We start from the raw sequence: 16,566 nt of genomic DNA, 5'->3' as shown, positions 1-16,566 counted from the left end.
CGGGCTAGGCACGGCGGGGCGCTGGCGCGGCTGCGGCTTCCTTGTTTGATCGCGAGCGGGGAGCGGCGGGGGCGCGTGGGGTCGGCGGTGGGCGGAGGCCACGCCCTCAGCCCGCGGGGACCACGCCAGGCGTTGGCGCCGCGCTCCCCTCCTGCGCCTCGGCTGCTCCCGTTGTCCCCCGCCTCCCCGAAGAAGAGACCGAGGGTCAGAGTGGCTAGTCACCTGCCCAAGGTCACTCGGGAGGCATGGGAATCAAGTTCAGCGGTTGGAAAACATCCTGAACCCCTATCACGCGCCTAGTATTGTCCCTGCCCTCAATTGTCCACTCCCCAGGGGACACTGGGCGATGCCTGCAGATGCGCTTCGGTTGTCACCACTGGGGGAGTGCTAGTGGCATCTAGCGGGTGGAGGCCAGGGATGCGGCTAAACGTCCTGCAGCGCGCAGGACAGCCCCCCCCACCACCACGACAAAGAATTATCTACCCGATGTGTCAACACAGGAGGAGAAACTCAGGTCTACACGGACGATAAGAAACAGCTGACCCGTGTAGTTGACGGGTGACTCCCTCACTCGCTCTCTCTGCCTCTTGATAATTTATTCGTCATGCGACAATCACACGAATGTCAGGAATGAAGGAAGGAGGGACAGAAGACAACATGTAAAGTGCACCTGGCCTTGCCCACTTCACAGTGTGCAAAGCACGTAACACTTTGGTGGGGGGCTGGCTCCCCATTACGGGGCCCTGGGAGCTGGAAGGACACGTCCGAGGCAGGAGGAGATGAGTGCAGCGGGGACAGGCTGAGCTCGGTGACGCTGGCAACGGGGTGAGCCAAAGCCGAGGGCAGGCCAGCACTGTCCTTCCCGTGGTGGGAGCTTCACAGCCCCCCTTTGAGGAATTTGTCCCCCAAACCCTGGCCCGGTGCACAGAGCTGCCCCAGACGCCCACAGCCCGCTTCTAGAAGAGCAGAGAGCTTGACACGACCCACACGTGCGTCCACGGGTCAGAGGAAGGAAGCCGGTCACAAAGTGATGAAAATCAAGCATTATTTAGACGACAGACGCCCGCCCAGGGCAGGGGAGCCGGTGGCCTCGCGCCTGCCGCTGGAATGAACCCTGTTAGCATTTTGTTACGTCGACTTCAGATCTTTCCAAGAAGATGAACTGGACAGTCGGTTTGCTCCCCTCCCTGTTCATTTTCCCTGGGCAAATGTTGCGCCAAAAAAGGGCACCGGACACTTTTCTGAATTGACTCCTAACACGAATGTATGCATACCTAATACACAAAATCTAGTCTAGATCACTTATTTTTATTGTGATTAAATATACATAACGTAAAATTTACCATCTTAGCCACTTTTTCTTTTTTCTTTTCTTTTTTTTTGAGGACGATCAGCCCTGAGCTAACATTTGCCTCCAATCCTCCTCTTTTTGCTGAGGAAGACTGGCCCTGAGCTCACCTCCGTGCCCACCTTTCTCTACTTTATATGTGGGACGCCTGCCACAGCATGGCTTGACAAGCGATGCCATGTCCACACCCGGGATCCGAACTGGTGAACCCCGGGCTGCCGAAGCAGAGCGTGCGCACTTCGCTGCTGTGCCACTGGACCGGCCCCATTTTAGCCACTTTTAAGTGCACAGCTCAGCGGCATGAAGCACATTCACACTGTTGTGCAGCCATTCCCTCCATCCGTCTCCAGAACCTTCCATCTCCCCAAAAGGAAGCTCTGTCCCCAGGAAACACTGACTCCCACCCCTCCCCCAGCCCCTGGCCCCCCATCCACTTTCTGTCTCTGTGGATGTGGCTCCTCTGGGCACCTCCTGTGAGTGGACCACACAGTGTGTGTCCCTCTGTGTTTGGAGCAGGTGCCAGGATTTCCTGCCTTTTCACGGCTGTGTAATATTCCGGTGTGTGGATGGACCACACTGTGTGTGTCCACCATCTGTTCATGGACACTGGGGGTGTTTCCACCTTTTTTGGCTGTTGTGAATAATGCTTCTGTGAACATGGGTGTGCAAATATCTGTTCAATCCCTTTTAATTTAAAAACAATAATTATAGGGGCTGGCCCAGTGGTACAACGGTTAAGTGCACACATTCCACTTCGGCGGTCCGGGGTTCGCCGGTTCAGATCCCAGGTGCGGACATGGCACCGCTTGTCAAGCCATGCTGTGGTAGGCGTCCCACGTATAAAGCAGAGGAAGATGGGCACAGATGTGAGCTCAGGGCCAATCTTCCTCAAAAAAGGAAAAAAATATATAATTATATATAATACTATATACACAGAAAAAACATGGCAACATGGACGTTGTCTGGTAGAGCAGATACCTGGGCATGGGGTGGGGATCCTGGGGACTCTGTTCTGTCATAGATGCCATGCAACGTGTCATGATGTCATTCGCTTATCTTGTCCACCCTCGCAATAGGCTCTGAGCTCCAGGGGGCCGGGGCTGGGAGCCCAAAGTAAGGTACTCCATCCGTGCTCGATGAATGAATGAATGAATTTCACCTCGCGTGAGCCATTGCTCTGTAACCGGGGCCGGCAAACCTTCTCTGTAAAGGGCCACGTAGTAAGTGTTTTGGTTTCTTTCAACCATTTACAAATGTAAAAACCAGCCTCAGCTCACCCGCAGGCTGTCCTGGGCCAACTCTCTAACACGTCGATGTTTTTTTTTTTAAAGATTTTATTTTTTCCTTTTTCTCCCCAAAGCCCCCTGGTACATAGTTGTGTATTCTTCGTTGTGGGTTCTTCTAGTTGTGGCATGTGGGACGCTGCCTCAGCGTGGTCTGACGAGCAGTGCCATGTCCGCGCCCAGGATTCGAACCAATGAAACACTGGGCCGCCTGCAGCAGAGCGCGCGAACTTAACCACTCGGCCACGGGGCCAGCCCCATAACATGTCGATGTTTTGATCAAACGTGTCACCTTCCTAATCGGAAAATAAACATATTTTTTAATCTTTTAAGATGGTGGTCTGGAGTCAGGCACGCCCCCGTTCGCATCCTCTCTGCAACCGATTCACTGTGCGCCCTTGAGGAAGCCACTTCCCTCTCTGAGCCTCCGTCTGCAGGCTGCAAAGAGCAGATACTAACAGCGCACGCCAGGCTCTCTGGAGAAGAGCCGGCACGAGGAACGGCCATGTGTCACTCATGTGCTGCCGTGAGGGGGCCACAGCCGCCACCCCCTTGGAGAGAAGAGGAAGCTGAAGTTGGGGCCAAAACCGCTCCACTGAGTCGCCAGCCAGACTGCACGGTGCCCTCAGCCACTCTCGCGGATGGAGCCCAGGTTGCACCTGGGTGACTGCTGGGAGGTGGCAGCATGGCCAGACACCGGGAGGTCCCTTATGTCCCGGGGCACCAAAGCCATGGGGGAGGCTCCCGGCTGGCCGCCACTGAGGGCCTCCTCTGAGGGTCTGGGTGGTCTGCAGCCTCCGAGAGTGATGCCCCGCTTCTCAGTATCCACGGCCTCGTGTGACCCCTGCCCTGTGGACCCAGCTCTGACCCGCAGAACACGGCCAGGGTGGGGACGTCACTCGCGTGATTAGATTGCCCACCGTTCTGACTTCTGTCTGGCTAGAAGCAAGTTGCCACGTTGGGGGGCCCTCCAGCCGCCAGCCCGACAGGAACCAAATGCCGCCGTCCACAAGTGGGTGAGCCTGGAGGTGAATGCTGCCCTGGCCGAGGCTTCACACGAGCCCCAGCCCCGGCCCGCGCCGTGACCGCAGCCTCTCGAGACGCTGTGGAGCAGAGGACCCGGCTGAGCTGTGCCTCGCTTCCCGACCCGCAGAGACCGCGATGATGAACATGCGTTATTTTCATCAGCCACGTTTCGGGGTCATTTGTTCCATGGCAGCAGCTAACAAATACAGTCGGCCTTCTCCCGTCTCAAGCAGGCATCCCTCGGGTTGTGCCATTTAGTGAGCACCAGCTGTTTGCACGGGATGCACGAGGACGCCAGGATACAGGCCTGCAAAGCGGCCACCACAGTGCCCAGGGCGGCAGGTGGGGGCGGGGAAACCAGACAGGATGAGGTCCCTCGAGGCCGCAACCCGGTGCCTGATGACAGCAGCTCACCCATCTCCTCCAGAGGGCTCACGCACTCAGTGCTGTCACATCCAGATCTCATGAGACCCAGGGTGCACTCAGAATTTACCCAGCACTTTTTATGTGCTGGGCCCATAGAGCCCTCACGGTAGAGCCATGAAGAAAGACCTCACCTGGTGAAATACCCAGGAGAGGTGCCCCGAGATAAAACAGCTTCTGACCGGGCCATCCCCAGCCTGGGGGCACCTAGGGGGCCTCCCAGAGGAGGTGTGGGCTCAAGCATGAAGCAGAATGGGAAAGCATCCAGGCCAGGAGAGAGGAGAAGCCGTCCAGGCAGCAAGAAGTGCATGTGCAAAGGCCCAGGGGCAGGAGGGACATGGGAGCCCTGCAGGAGGTGGCAGGGGCCGTAGGGAGGAGTCTGCAGGCCAGTCAGGGCTACGAGTGGCCATACACAGATGGACACAGAGGTGTCCTGGGGGGCTGCCATGGGCTGGGGGGCAGCAGGGGTGAGCCCCACATCCCTGCCTGACTTCCTGGGCCTGAGGGTCAGGAGCCTGTGGGGATGGGCCTGTCAGTCTCAGAACTGGAGGCCTTTGCGCACCGAGTTCCCCATCAGGATCCCAGGGTCTCAGGTGACCCCCAGCTTATGGGGTGTGAAGAGAGCTCACGAAGGGGGAGGTAGGCAGCTCAGTCGTGGTCAGAGTGGGACCGTCAGGATTCTAACCCTGGGTCCCCTCGTGGCCAGGAGCTTGCCCGCTTTGCAGCTTGGAGCCTCAGTTTCCTCACCTGTAAAATGAGGATGACAAAGGGGCTCAGCGCAGCATCTCTGGAGGCTGAAGGATTTTAAATGCTTAAAGCGCTTCCAACCGCGACTGGAAAACCCGGAGATCCTCACATCCCAGCACGGACGGGGCTTCACGCGGTGGTGACAGAGGGGGAAACCGAGGCAGGAAAGGGCCTGAGCTCGCGTGGGGCTGCGCGCAGGGCGCCGACGAGGCGCCACGCAGACTGAGCGCTAGCCCGGGTGGCCGGGGCCCCGACCCCACTCGGGCCCTTCCGCGGGCCGCCGCTAGGGGCCGCGCAGTCCGCTCGCGGGTCCGCCCCGCGCCCGCCCCCCAGACCCGCCCCCGGCCCACAAGGCCCTGCAGGGACGCGGCGGGCGCGTTGGGAGCCGAGTCCGGGGCGAGCCGTCCAGCCGGCAGCATGAGCGCCCGCGCCGCGCCCCCCATCTTCGCGCCCGGCGAGGACTGCAGCCCCGCGTGGCAGGCGGCGCCCGCGGCCTACGATGCGTCGGACGCGCACCTGCAGATCCTGGGCAAGCCGGTGATGGAGCGCTGGGAGACCCCCTACATGCACGCGCTCGCGGCCGCCGCCGCCTCCAGAGGTAGCCCCCGCCCGGCCCGTCCCCGCCCGGCCCGCACCGGCCGCGCCCGCCGCGCGCGCAGGGACACCGGGGCTGGGCGCGCTCCGGCCGGTGCGCGTCGGGGCCGCTCCGTGCCTCTGTTTCCTCGCCTGGAAACGGGGCTGCTAGCGGGGGGCGACGGGGGAAGGGGGTGCTGCAGGCGCGGGGTTTGCACACGGTAGGCGCCCCCTGAGTACCGGGGCCGTCCTCTGCAGGGGTGACGAGACCCGCGCCCCCGGGATGGGCACGCACTGGGTCAGGGGATGGGCCCTGAGACTCGGGACCCCGGGTGCCCTCTGCGCTGCCCCCGCGGGGCCTGAGGCCCGGGGCCGCGGTGGCGAGGGCGCTGCCCAGCGCACGTGGGCCAGTTCCTGCCCGAGTCCCCGCCCCGGCTAAGAATAGCTCGGGAAAGCTGAGGCTGGGAGGCAGCTGTCGGGGTGGCCCCGCGCCGCCGGGCGTCAGAGCCGCAGGGGTGCCAGGCACCCCAGGGCCCCCAGGGGCTGTGCAGGGCCTGGGGGCCTCCGTGTTCCCACCTGGCAAGTGGGTGCATCCCGTGTCCCTGCACCGTTAGGGCGTTTCTCTCCGCCCCTCTGTGGTCCAATGGGGACCAACCCCCCATGTTGCAGGCGGGGCCTCCAACCCTCCCTAGCCCGTCTCTCTCTCTCTCTCTCTCTCTCTCTCTCTCTCTCTCTCTCTCTCTCTCTCTCTCTCTCGCGCGCCTGGGGGGCTGGGGAAAGTAACCGAATCAAGAGATAAGCGCCACCAGCGCAAACAGCAGGGGACAGGGCTCAAAGTCCAGGGTCTGACCTCCCCCTGGGGCCAGGCCCAAAAACCAGCGTCCGCCGCGCCTCGGCCCCTCATCCTCTGGCCGCCGGCCAGGGCCCACGCTGTTCCCTCCCGCCGCCCGCCTGTGCCCCGCTGTGCCCTCAGCCTTGTGGCAACTGTTTCTCTGCCCAGGCCCCGCCCCTGGGTCCCCTCCTCCAGGCAGCCTCCCCAGCCCCCGCCTGGCACCTGATGCCCGCGCCCTTTGTCTGCCCAGGGGGCCGCGTCCTGGAGGTGGGCTTCGGCATGGCCATCGCGGCCTCCAAGGTGCAGGAGGCCCCCATCGAGGAGCACTGGATCATCGAGTGCAATGACGGCGTCTTCCGGCGGCTCCAGGACTGGGCGCCTCGGCAGCCGCACAAGGTGCTGGCCTCTGCTGCAGGCCCTGGTCAGCCCTGCTGCTTGGGGCCAAGGTCCTGTCCCTGGTTGGGGGGGGGGGTTGGGGGCCTGGGGCGCCATAGAGATGGGGAAGGTGGTCTTCCCCCGGAGCTCCTCGGCCCCCTTCCTTACATCAGGTGGGGAAATCGTGGGGTCCTCTCTGACCCTCAGCCTTCTCTTTTCCTCCCCTGCCCCAAGGTGGTTCCCTTGAAAGGCCTGTGGGAGGAGGTGGCGCCCACCCTGCCAGACGGTCACTTTGACGGTGAGGGGGCCTGGGAGCAGGCGAGGGGAGCCTCTGCCTCAATTACCACCCTTAGGGACCCTCTGGAGCACACACACTCATGTATCACTGGAGGGACACCGGGGTGGGAAGGGACCCAGAGGGCCTGGCTCTCGGGAGTGCGCGGTTAATACCTCAAGGAGCCGCTGGGTGGGGCCCGGCGCCCAGAGGAGGCTGTGGCAGTGCGGGGAGCTCGCGGCCTGCCCTGGGGTCTGGCATGTGGGCGTCCGGCCTCCACCGCAGCCACTGCCCTGACCTCACGGCCCCACCCCCGTGCAGGGATCCTGTACGACACGTACCCGCTGTCGGAGGAGACCTGGCACACGCACCAGTTCAACTTCATCAGGGTAGGAGTGCGGGGGCGGGGACTGGCCGGGGCGGCTCTCCTTCCTGTCTCTGCGACAGTGGCCTCGAGGGCCGCTCCCGGGACCTCAGTCCTGACCGCTGTCCCTGCCCCAGGCCCACGCCTTTCGTCTGCTGAAGCCGGGGGGCGTCCTCACCTATTGCAACCTCACCTCCTGGGGGGAGCTGCTGAGGTCCAAGTACTCGGACATCACCGCCATGTTCGAGGTGTGCCGCCTGAGCCCCGGCCCCACCCCACCCCGGGCAGCAGGCGACCTGGGGAGGGTCCCTGGGTGATCTCTTGGATGGCCTGGGTGCCTCCACTTGGGGCTTGGGCAGGGGCCCTCCCCAATATCCCTGGGGTCTGGGGACAGGCCAGCTGTAGGCTCCTACCCGTGGACAGGCCTCCTCCACCCCAGGGACTCTATTGGCTCAGCCATGCTGGTCCCAGGGCCTTCGCCCACGCTGTCCCCTCTGCCTGTGAGGATGTGCAGGCGGGCAGCCTGGTGACCACCAGGGAGCCACTGCCCAAGCTGAGTTTGGACCCCTGGGGAGCCCATCCAGACCAGGGTTCTGGCATCCTCTGGGTCGGCAGCTGGGCCCGGGGTAGGGCCTTGGCACTTGTCCATGCTGTCCCAGGAGTGGCGGGGCGGTGCCAGGGGCATCTCCTGAGGTGCCCGCCCGCCCCCAGGAGACACAGGTGCCGGCCCTGCTGGAGGCGGGCTTCCTGCGTGAAAACATCCGCACAGAGGTGATGGAGCTGGTCCCGCCGGCTGAGTGTCGCTACTACAGCTTCCCGCGCATGCTCACGCCCTGGGTCACCAAGCACTGAGCCCGGCCCGTGACCCTGTGACCTCGACTCAGTGCCTCTGGCTGGGAGCGAAGGCGCTGGCCTCTCGGCCTGGGGTCCAGTCCGCCGCACCCGCTGCGTGAGACCGGGCACCATCCCTGACTCTGCGGCCCCTCGGCCTCCTCCCGGCCCGAGGACGAAATAAACGCAGAGGTTGGGCCTCACCGGGTGGCCGGACGGAACCATGTGCCTCCTTTATCCCCTGCCTCTCCCACCTTCCCTCCTGTTGGCACATGGGGTCCAGAGAGGGCCGAACTAGGTCAGGGCTGCACAGGGGGTGGGGGCACAGCCGTCCTCCAGCCACTGTGGAGGGTCCCTGGTCGCACCCAGTCAGGTGGAACCATGAAACAGAGCAAAACCTTAAACTGGCCTTGCACCCTGCACCCACCCCCAGTGCCCTCTCCTGGCCCTTTGGGCAGGGTCACTTGCGGGCACGGCCCCAGGAGGTCCCTGACCCTCCCACCGTCCAGTCTGTTCCTCTGACCTGAGCCCCTCCAACCCCCCACCGGCTCCGTGTGCCCAGGGCCCCCACACCTAGCTGGCTGCCCCGCCCCAGCTGCCTCTTGCTGTCCACACCCTCACTCACGGGGCTCCTGGGGAGGCTGAGTGCCCGGCCATCTGCCTCCGGGGCCCCCGCGTCTCCCACACAGGAGACAGTGAGACCTGCCCAGCCCGGCCCTCCCTGGCCTCCGCCCACACACCACGCAAACAGCACAGCCAACGGCATTGTCCGGTTTATTGAGCATCTCTCTGGCGGGATGGCGAGGTGGCAGGCGCGGCGGGAGGCCGGCCGGGCGGGTGCTACCTGCGGTACCAGATACGGAGCCTCTTCTCCCGCTTGATCTTCCTCTGCAGCTGCAGGATGCCGTACAGCAGGGCCTCGGCCGTGGGCGGGCAGCCTGCGGGCAGACGGGCCTCAGCTTCCTGCCCACTGGCACCTCTGGCTCTGCCCCACGGGAGGGCGAGACGGGGCCCTACCTGGCGCCCCTCAGGCTGCATGTAGGGCTGGAGGGCCCAGCGCCCAAGCTCCTGACCCTGGCAGGTGGTGACCCCAAGGACTGACCTCTCACCAAGACATGGGTGGTGGGGAGGCTCGAGCCACCCCATCCACGGCCCCCCAGGACCTTGCTCAAGGTCCCCTAGAGGACGAGGTCGGGCTGCCCACTGACCCCCCAGCCACACTGGGCCCTGGAGGTGAACCCTTGGAAAGGAGTGGGGGGCGGGGGAGAGTAGAGGGAGTCCCACACGGTCCGCAGACAAAGGGAAACCCTGCAGAAACGCCCCCCCAGCCCCTGTCCTATTTTCCCGCCTGGAAAAGGCAGAGAGGCATGTCGCCACCTGGAGGAACAGCCCCAGACCTGACACCCCAGGAAGGCCGACCACAACCCCAGGTGGGCGGATAGACAACTGTCACAGTCACTTATTTCCAGCTGGCCCTGGTACGCTCCACGCAGGTTCCCGGCTCCATGCCTGGCAGTACTGTTGAAACAACCCCACTGGATGGAAGGGGAAACTGAGGCTCCGAGAGGAGAGGAGACTTGCCTGAGGTCATGCATCAAGCAGTAACTGACCACGGGTCTGGCTCCCAGTCAAGGTTAACAAGCTCACAGGGTGCACTCCTATGCATGTCTCAAAGCCCCATCCACTGTGCTCACCCCACCCAACAGGGCTGGGCATGTGGCTCAGCCTCTTCTGTCCCCTAGCCTGAGGCCTCTCTGGGGCCCAGTGCTGCCAAGCCAGCTCCAGGCTTGGAAAAGGCACTCAATAAACATTTGCAGAACGCTAAACAAATCAACACCTCGTTCCAATTAACTCTAAGTCAGTGTCAGGACCCGTCTCTCCAGCTATTTGCGAAGTGCCAGAACGTGGCTGAGACTGGTCTGGACGAAGTGGAATCGTGGCCCGCAGCGTCCTCTGCTCTCTGGAGACTCTGCCTTGGGCTCTGCACCCGCGTTGAGAGCCCGGGACCAGACAGACGAGAACCGGGCGTCTCTGTCCCGTCCCCAGGGTCAACTCCACTGCCTGACCTGACCCCTGACCCCATCAGGGCAGACGCCTCGGGAGGCCGCCCACACAAATAAAGCACGCCCGCTACGCGTGAGCTCAGGCCGCCGGCCGATCCCTTTTAGTGTGAGTGTGTCTCAATGTCGTGTGGGACGCACTCAGACCAAAAAGTAACCACCCGGTGCTCCCCTGACGTCCACGTTGAACTGGGCCCCCGGGGCTCTCGGTGCCCGAGGAGCCCCACCGCCCGTTGGGATGACTGCGGACGCCATTCTGGTCTCCAGGAACCTCCTGGTGTCTTTGAACCGAATTTCTTTGGTTCTGTTTCCACGAGGCGGAACTGTGTGAACTGCAGGTGAAAAGCGGCCACGCGTGGGCAGCTCCGCACGGCCCTGTGTGAGCCCCCGGCCCAGGCCTGGCCCGACATCCGCACCAATAGATGATGCTTCAGCCGGGGAGGGGGAGCCCCTCGGGGGCAGCGGGGCGAAGGCGGGCTGTCACTCTTCCTCTTGGACCCAAATCTGCTCTCCTTCAAATGGGGAGAGCCTGCTGCTGGCTCCCTCCTGCCCGGGACACGGGGGCGGCTCACCTGGGACATAGATGTCCACGGGCACGATGCGGTCACAGCCCCTCACGACGGAGTACGAGTAGTGGTAGTAGCCGCCACCGTTGGCACAGCTGGAGGGGAGGGTGCCGTGAGGGCCATGCGGCCACCAGCCTGCTCCCGCCTCGGGGCGCCCCCCCCCCACTTCCAACTACAAGTGGGTGCCCGGCTGTCAGAAAAGGACAAGGACCGGACACGAAGCCACAGGAAAGACACGGCCCTGAGGCCTCCTGTGGGACCAGGTGGGGCAGAAGTAAGAAGACGACGGACCCTGAACCCATGACGCTCAGGGAGACAAGCAGACACAGAAGGACACACGGTGTGTGATCCTACGGACGTGAAACGTCCAGAACAGGCAGATCCACAGACAGAGAGCGGGCTCGTGGGGGCCAGGGGCTGGGGAGGGGGCGGGGAGTGACTGCTGACAGGGACGGGGCTATTTTTGGGGAGATTGAATGTTCTGGAATTAGAGATGATAGGTGCACAACATTGTGAACGCAAGGAATTACACACTTGAAGGCAGCGAACCTCACGGTACGTGAATTCCATCTCAACAAAACAATTAAGGACTGACCAGCTGTTAAGGACGTGGGGAAATGCCTGGGAGATGACGGCAAGTCAGAAAGGAGAGGAGGGCGCAGAGCGGGGCGGTCCACAGAGCAGGATGCGGGGCACATTCAAGAGCAGAGAAACGACAGAAACTGGGCTGGCCGCGCACGCAGATGCGTCAGTCACGGTCCTGCCCTGCAGGGGGCTCTCATAGAGCGTCACTCACCTCCCCATGGACACGACATACCGAGGCTCCGGCATCTGGTCATAGACCTGGAAGAAACGGTGGGGTCGGCGTACGGCCGGGCCGGGCCGGGCAACAGGTGGCAGGCAGGCAGTGGGTGGCAGGTGGACCCACCTTTCGGAGCGCGGGGGCCATCTTGTTGGTGAGCGTCCCCGCCACGATCATCACGTCGGACTGGCGTGGGCTGGCGCGGAAGACCACGCCGAAGCGGTCCATGTCATAGCGGGGCGCCGCCATGTGCATCATCTCCACGGCACAGCAGGCCAGGCCGAAGGTCATGGGCCACAGGGAACTCTGTGGGGGCAGACGGGAGGTTAGCTGTGAGCGCACACCTGGCCCACTGGGTCCAAAGAAACCGGGCGATTTCACAGCAAAGTCTAGACTTCTCGCTTTTCTTCAAGAACAATGTTGGGCCAGGGACCCCCCCCAGCAACCACGTGACCCCCAGGCCCTGGAGGCCCAGGGCTGCCCGACAGGAAGGGACAGAGCCAGGCCTGTGGCCAACGCTTCCCAGCAGCCACGTTACCAAAAAAAAAAAAAGACCAGTTAACAAGCCCAGGTGAGGTTCCTTTTACTAATGTGCTCACGTAGCCCGGGGCACCCTGATCCCATTTCCACCAGGGCCCTCCTGTTCCCGGCGTCCAGTGGGCACACGTGCACAGGCCTGGACGCGGGGGCTCAGCCCTGCGAGCACTCGTTCCCAACACCTGCTGGGGCCCAAGGACTCCAGGGGCTGACTCCTCCAGGAAGCCCTCCTGGCTGCCCTGTACCCGTCCCCTCTGGCTGCTTGCTTGCCCGCTGCCCCCACGGCTGTGCTCCCCTGTGCCGAGTCGGGGACCCAAAGTGGCCCCTGCTGTCCCACAGACGTCCTACTGTGGGTGACAGCACTCAAGCTACATAGCAGGCATGGCAGGCTGCCCGTGGCAGGGCCACCTGACCCGTGCTGAGCTGGCTGGCCTGGCAATGTCCCTGGGGGCTCCTGGTTATACGCGAGGCCACAGGGGACATCGCATCCTGGGGCTGCGGGCCGTGGCAGGGTGTCCACTGCAGTGCCATTGTTACGTAGACACGAGACAGACGACGCCCGCCCGTCAATGGGGCATTGTTGACCGCAGCCCGTCCCTGCCAGCGCCTGAGAGGCACTGAAAGGAGCCGCTGTCCCGTGCTCGGGACACGTGTCCAGCGGGAGCCAGGGACACGCACGCAAGTTAAAGGAGGAGCAACTGCCCCGTGGCCGACACGGGGGGTGGGGGGTGTTTAGGATCCTCACCAGGAAGCAGCTACTGTTCTCAGGGTGTGTTACTTTTCCAGTTAAAAAAACAACTTTTACATTAAAAGAGAGAAAAAAGGAGTGAACAGGAGAGAGGGAGAGCGACAGAAGCGGGGCGGCCATCTGGGGGCTGAGGGAGGGACGAGGAGGCCGGGCAGGCAGCACCAGGGGACGTCAGGGCCAGGAGCTGCCGGACACGGACAGACATGGAGCCCGAGACAGAACCACAGCCTCAAGGGTCCCCGTGGGGAGGGGCCACGGGGGACTCCAGCCGGCTCCATGGGCCACAGGGCCAGCGTGCGTGTGTGCGAGCTCACGGTGGGGGGCCCGAGGGACGGAGGAGGGGTTGGGGCTCACCCGGCGGGCCCAGTTGATGAGGTCGTCCAGCTTGGTCACCACATACTCTCCCCGGCTGCTGGGAAGCGCGGTGGGTTTGGGGACCACGGCTCCGGCCTTGGACATGGCTGGCTGGGTGCTGGGCACAGGATGAGGGACAGGGAGAGGCATCAGCCAGGCAGGCACCCCGGGGGCAGGCGCCAGCCGCCGCCACAGCCCCCACCCTGGGGCCCGGCCGAGAGGAGCCTCCCAGAAGGCAGGATGAAGCCTGGTCTCAGCCCAGCCCAGGGGCAGCACTGGGAGCCCTCCCCATTGGGAAAACAGTGGCTCGGCTGACACACTTTTCATCGCAGGCCGTCCTGGTTTGGCACGTGCAGCCAGAAGCCTGGACGTGCAGGAGGGGGCTGCGCAGGGCTCCGGGGCAGGGCAAGTGGGGGGCAGGCCCTGGCATCACCACCAGCTGCTGTGGGGTGCTCGGGCCGCAGGGAAGGCCAGCCTCACCTGCTCGGGCCCTCGGTGGCCACGCTCGCGTGGACATCTCGCGTCTGCAAAGCGGCGCCCACGCCAGAGCTGCGGAGAGAGGGGGCACACGTGAAGAGGAGTCCGGGCCCCTGAGACACTGTGACACGGGCTTCTCTGGAGCCAGGATGGGGAAACTGAGGCCAGGGGCCAAATCAGGCCCACCGCCTGTTTGTGTAACGAGAAGTTTCACTGGCACTCAGCCTGCCGCCGTGTTCACGCTGCCGCAGCTGAGTAACCACAATTCTGTGACCGTCTGGCTTTTAGGGAAAAAGTCTGCCGACCCCTGGTCTAGAGAGTGCCCGGTTTTCATTTGATGCTTCTCCCATTTTTCCCCTTGTTTTACAGAGACTATGTATTTTATTCCCAGGAAAAAGGTCTTATAGAACGACATCAGCCCAAATCCACACTCTCCTCGAAGCCCCCAGCTCCCCTCCACTCGCAAGACCCCGTCCTTAGATCTGCCACGTCCTTGGTCCCACGGCACTGGGGGTTCGATTTCGGGACTCTGCCCACAGAGTGCCCGGTGGCCAGCCTGCCGTCTGAGCAAATGCACCATGTGCATCTGCGACACGGACCGAGTGAGTGTGGAGGGCACTGGGCCAGGCAGATGTGGGTCTGAATCCCGACCCTGCCACCATATGGACTGTCCCCACTGAGGGCCCCGAACACCACCTGCTGGAGAGGACATGCCGGCCCCAGTGCTGCCCCTGACCCACCGTTTGACCCTTGGCTGGTGGGCCCCTGTGAGATGCTGCTCAAGCTGCGCCCCCCCCAGCTCTGAGGCACTTCGAGACCCCCCGCCTGACCCTCCCTGCCAGGGCCTCTCGGTGGGTGGACACGGTCACGGTCGCAGACTCAGGAACTCACCGCAGGGCAAGGATCGGGCGGAGCAGGCCGGGAGCTGCAGAGAGAACCAGAGGGCGGGGACGGTGAGTGCCGGGCAGCCCCCGAGGGCACAAACTCAGGGGCCAGGATCTGCGTGCAGGGTCCTGACTGGGGGCCGGCGTCTGTCCCTGGGGCGCCCGGCCAGCACACCCTCCCGCGCACCCTCCGTCTGTCCGAATTCCACTTGACAAACGCATGGTACAGAGGGGTCTTTCCGAATGTGAACCCACAATGTGGGTCCCCTGCTTAAAACCTCGGAATCTTAACACGGGGCCACCGGCAGGGGTTTGGCAGACCCGTGACCTTGCACGGGAGAGAAAGATACCCTCTCTGTTGTCCCCAACGCCTGACAACTGTCCTTCCCTTCAATTCCGAGTGTGGCTGACAAGCCACAGCCTGTTAGCCAGACCCAGGCTTTAGCAACAGAAGCCACAGGCGAGTCCTGGGCCGGCTGCACAGGCTGCAGACACGGCCACGCAGAGCGGATGACGGTGCCCGTCCCCCTTCCCAAACCCAGCAGGATCGGACCTGCTGCCGGGCCGCCTTCCAGGCGACGCGACGTAGCCCCCCAAAAGGATACGACCCCTTGCCCTTGGTAGCGTCTCCCGGTGGACCCCCTCCCTGCGCAGGCCCATGCGCTCAATCCCTGAGCTAGGAGCAAAAGCCCGGCCCCTCCCCGGCCTCAGTTTCCCCGCCCGCCCGGCCCCTCCCCCGGCCTCAGTCTCCCCGCCCGGCGGGGCTGCGCCCCCCGCGCCGCCTCTCCCCGGGAGGTCAACGGCAGCACCCCGGGCCGAGCCTTGGGCCCTCCGGCCCCCGCCCCGGGCACCCTCCGACGCTGGGGCCCTATGTCGTCCCTCCCCGGGCCTCAGTCTCCCCGAGCCGCCCCTGACCCCGCCGTCCCCGACCCGCGCACCCGCCAGCGCCGCCATCTTGGCCTCGGCCTTCAGACAACCTCTGCGGTCCGTCCGCCTTAGCGCTCCGGGTCCTCGGGCCTTCGCCCAAAGCGGCTCGGCGGCTGCGCGGAAACCGGAACCGGGGTCCGGGGCGTTCCGCTGCCGGGGACGCCTCACCCGGACACCCCACGCGAGATAGAAGGATGTGGGGGTGCGAGGGCGGCGCCCCGGCAAAAGCAGGCGCGCCACCCGCTCTCTCCTCGCCGCCGGGAAACAAAAGCTACACTCCGTCCCTGGGTGGGCTCGAACCACCAACCTTTCGGTTAACAGCCGAACGCGCTAACCGATTGCGCCACAGAGACGGCGCTGTAGCCCGGCCCCCCGCGCGCCCCTACGAGGCATGCGCGGCCCTTCCTCGAGGAGCTAGCTGCGCCTGCGCGCGGGCGGCGCCGCGCGGGGCGGAGGCGAGGCGACCGCGACCTCTGCCGCCCGGCCGAAATAGCTCAGTTGGGAGAGCGTTAGACTGAAGATCTAAAGGTCCCTGGTTCGATCCCGGGTTTCGGCAGGCGTTTTGGCCCCCTTGAAGAGTATCGTTATCTTTTGCTCCAAGTTTGTCCAGCTGCTCCCAGCGCTCCCGTCCGCAGAACGTGTCATTTTTTTAATTTTTCTTCCCCAGAATGTTACCCCGTTCTGTAGATGAGGAGCAGGGCTGCTGGCTCATGCCGACATTGGAGGGCTCAGACAGAACAAGCCGTCCGAACCCCCTGTCCGTACCCCAAGACTGATTCCAGCCCAACATCCCCCTTTCCCCGCCCCGATTTCCAGTATTTTTTAAGGGGTAGGATGAGAACCAGTGCTAATTGTACAAACGAACTCTACTGAACCCCCAAATGGACAAAATAGAGTTTGCAGAAAACACTTTCCGCTTGTATGCCATTTAATTTTGACAATCCTGCCGGCCATCTGTTCTGCCCATTTTACATACGGGGAAACTGAGGCTCAAACAGGCAAACCCGGGCGAGCGACAGGGCTGGCCTCTGAGCGAGGACCGCCCCAGGTATTTACTGAATCCGCATCTGTGCTGGGGACCCGCTGCTGAGCAGGGCCGAGCCCCTGTTCTTGGGGAGCTCGGGTCCCTTGGGAA

General features: G+C 63.5%; 2 protein-coding genes and 2 non-coding genes across 7 annotated transcripts; 2 read left to right on the top strand and 2 right to left on the bottom strand.

Moving 5' to 3' along the window:
- The first annotated feature begins 5,128 nt into the window (after window positions 1–5,128).
- On the top strand, window positions 5,129–8,297 carry GAMT (guanidinoacetate N-methyltransferase). Of its 2 annotated transcripts, XM_070491605.1 has the most exons (6): window positions 5,129–5,425; window positions 6,483–6,628; window positions 6,842–6,905; window positions 7,203–7,270; window positions 7,383–7,493; window positions 7,957–8,297. In XM_070491605.1, the coding sequence occupies exons 1-6, from the start codon at window positions 5,245–5,247 to the stop codon at window positions 8,095–8,097; spliced, it is 711 nt and encodes a 236-aa protein (XP_070347706.1). In that variant the 5' UTR covers window positions 5,129–5,244; the 3' UTR covers window positions 8,098–8,297. The 2 variants fall into 2 exon arrangements, with proteins under 2 accessions (XP_070347706.1, XP_070347707.1); XM_070491606.1 differs by lacking the exon at window positions 7,383–7,493 and having other exon boundaries at window positions 5,164–5,425.
- Window positions 8,298–8,833: 536 nt separating this feature from the next.
- Window positions 8,834–15,853, bottom strand: NDUFS7 (NADH:ubiquinone oxidoreductase core subunit S7). Of its 3 annotated transcripts, none has more exons than XM_070491608.1 (9): window positions 15,443–15,710; window positions 14,512–14,545; window positions 13,624–13,692; window positions 13,144–13,261; window positions 11,631–11,810; window positions 11,499–11,545; window positions 10,709–10,797; window positions 10,278–10,468; window positions 8,834–9,014 (listed from the first exon to the last, which is right to left on the bottom strand). In XM_070491608.1, the coding sequence occupies exons 1-8, from the start codon at window positions 15,456–15,458 to the stop codon at window positions 10,278–10,280; spliced, it is 744 nt and encodes a 247-aa protein (XP_070347709.1). In that variant the 5' UTR covers window positions 15,459–15,710; the 3' UTR covers window positions 8,834–9,014. The 3 variants fall into 3 exon arrangements, with proteins under 3 accessions (XP_070347709.1, XP_070347708.1, XP_014701155.1); XM_070491607.1 differs by having other exon boundaries at window positions 14,361–14,545; window positions 15,443–15,492; XM_014845669.3 differs by lacking the exon at window positions 10,278–10,468 and having other exon boundaries at window positions 15,443–15,853.
- On the bottom strand, window positions 15,711–15,784 carry TRNAN-GUU (transfer RNA asparagine (anticodon GUU)). Its single transcript has one exon. It is a non-coding gene; the product is annotated as a tRNA-Asn (tRNA).
- A 61-nt stretch (window positions 15,854–15,914) lies between the features above and the next one.
- Window positions 15,915–15,987, top strand: TRNAF-GAA (transfer RNA phenylalanine (anticodon GAA)). Its single transcript has one exon. It is a non-coding gene; the product is annotated as a tRNA-Phe (tRNA).
- The last annotated feature ends 579 nt before the right edge of the window (window positions 15,988–16,566 follow it).

This window comes from Equus asinus, chromosome 20, assembly GCF_041296235.1.
Source record: "Equus asinus isolate D_3611 breed Donkey chromosome 20, EquAss-T2T_v2, whole genome shotgun sequence".
NCBI classification, from domain to species: domain Eukaryota; kingdom Metazoa; phylum Chordata; class Mammalia; order Perissodactyla; family Equidae; genus Equus; species Equus asinus.
Note: the sequence above shows the minus strand (reverse complement) of the source record. Positions and strands in the feature narration are given on the sequence as shown.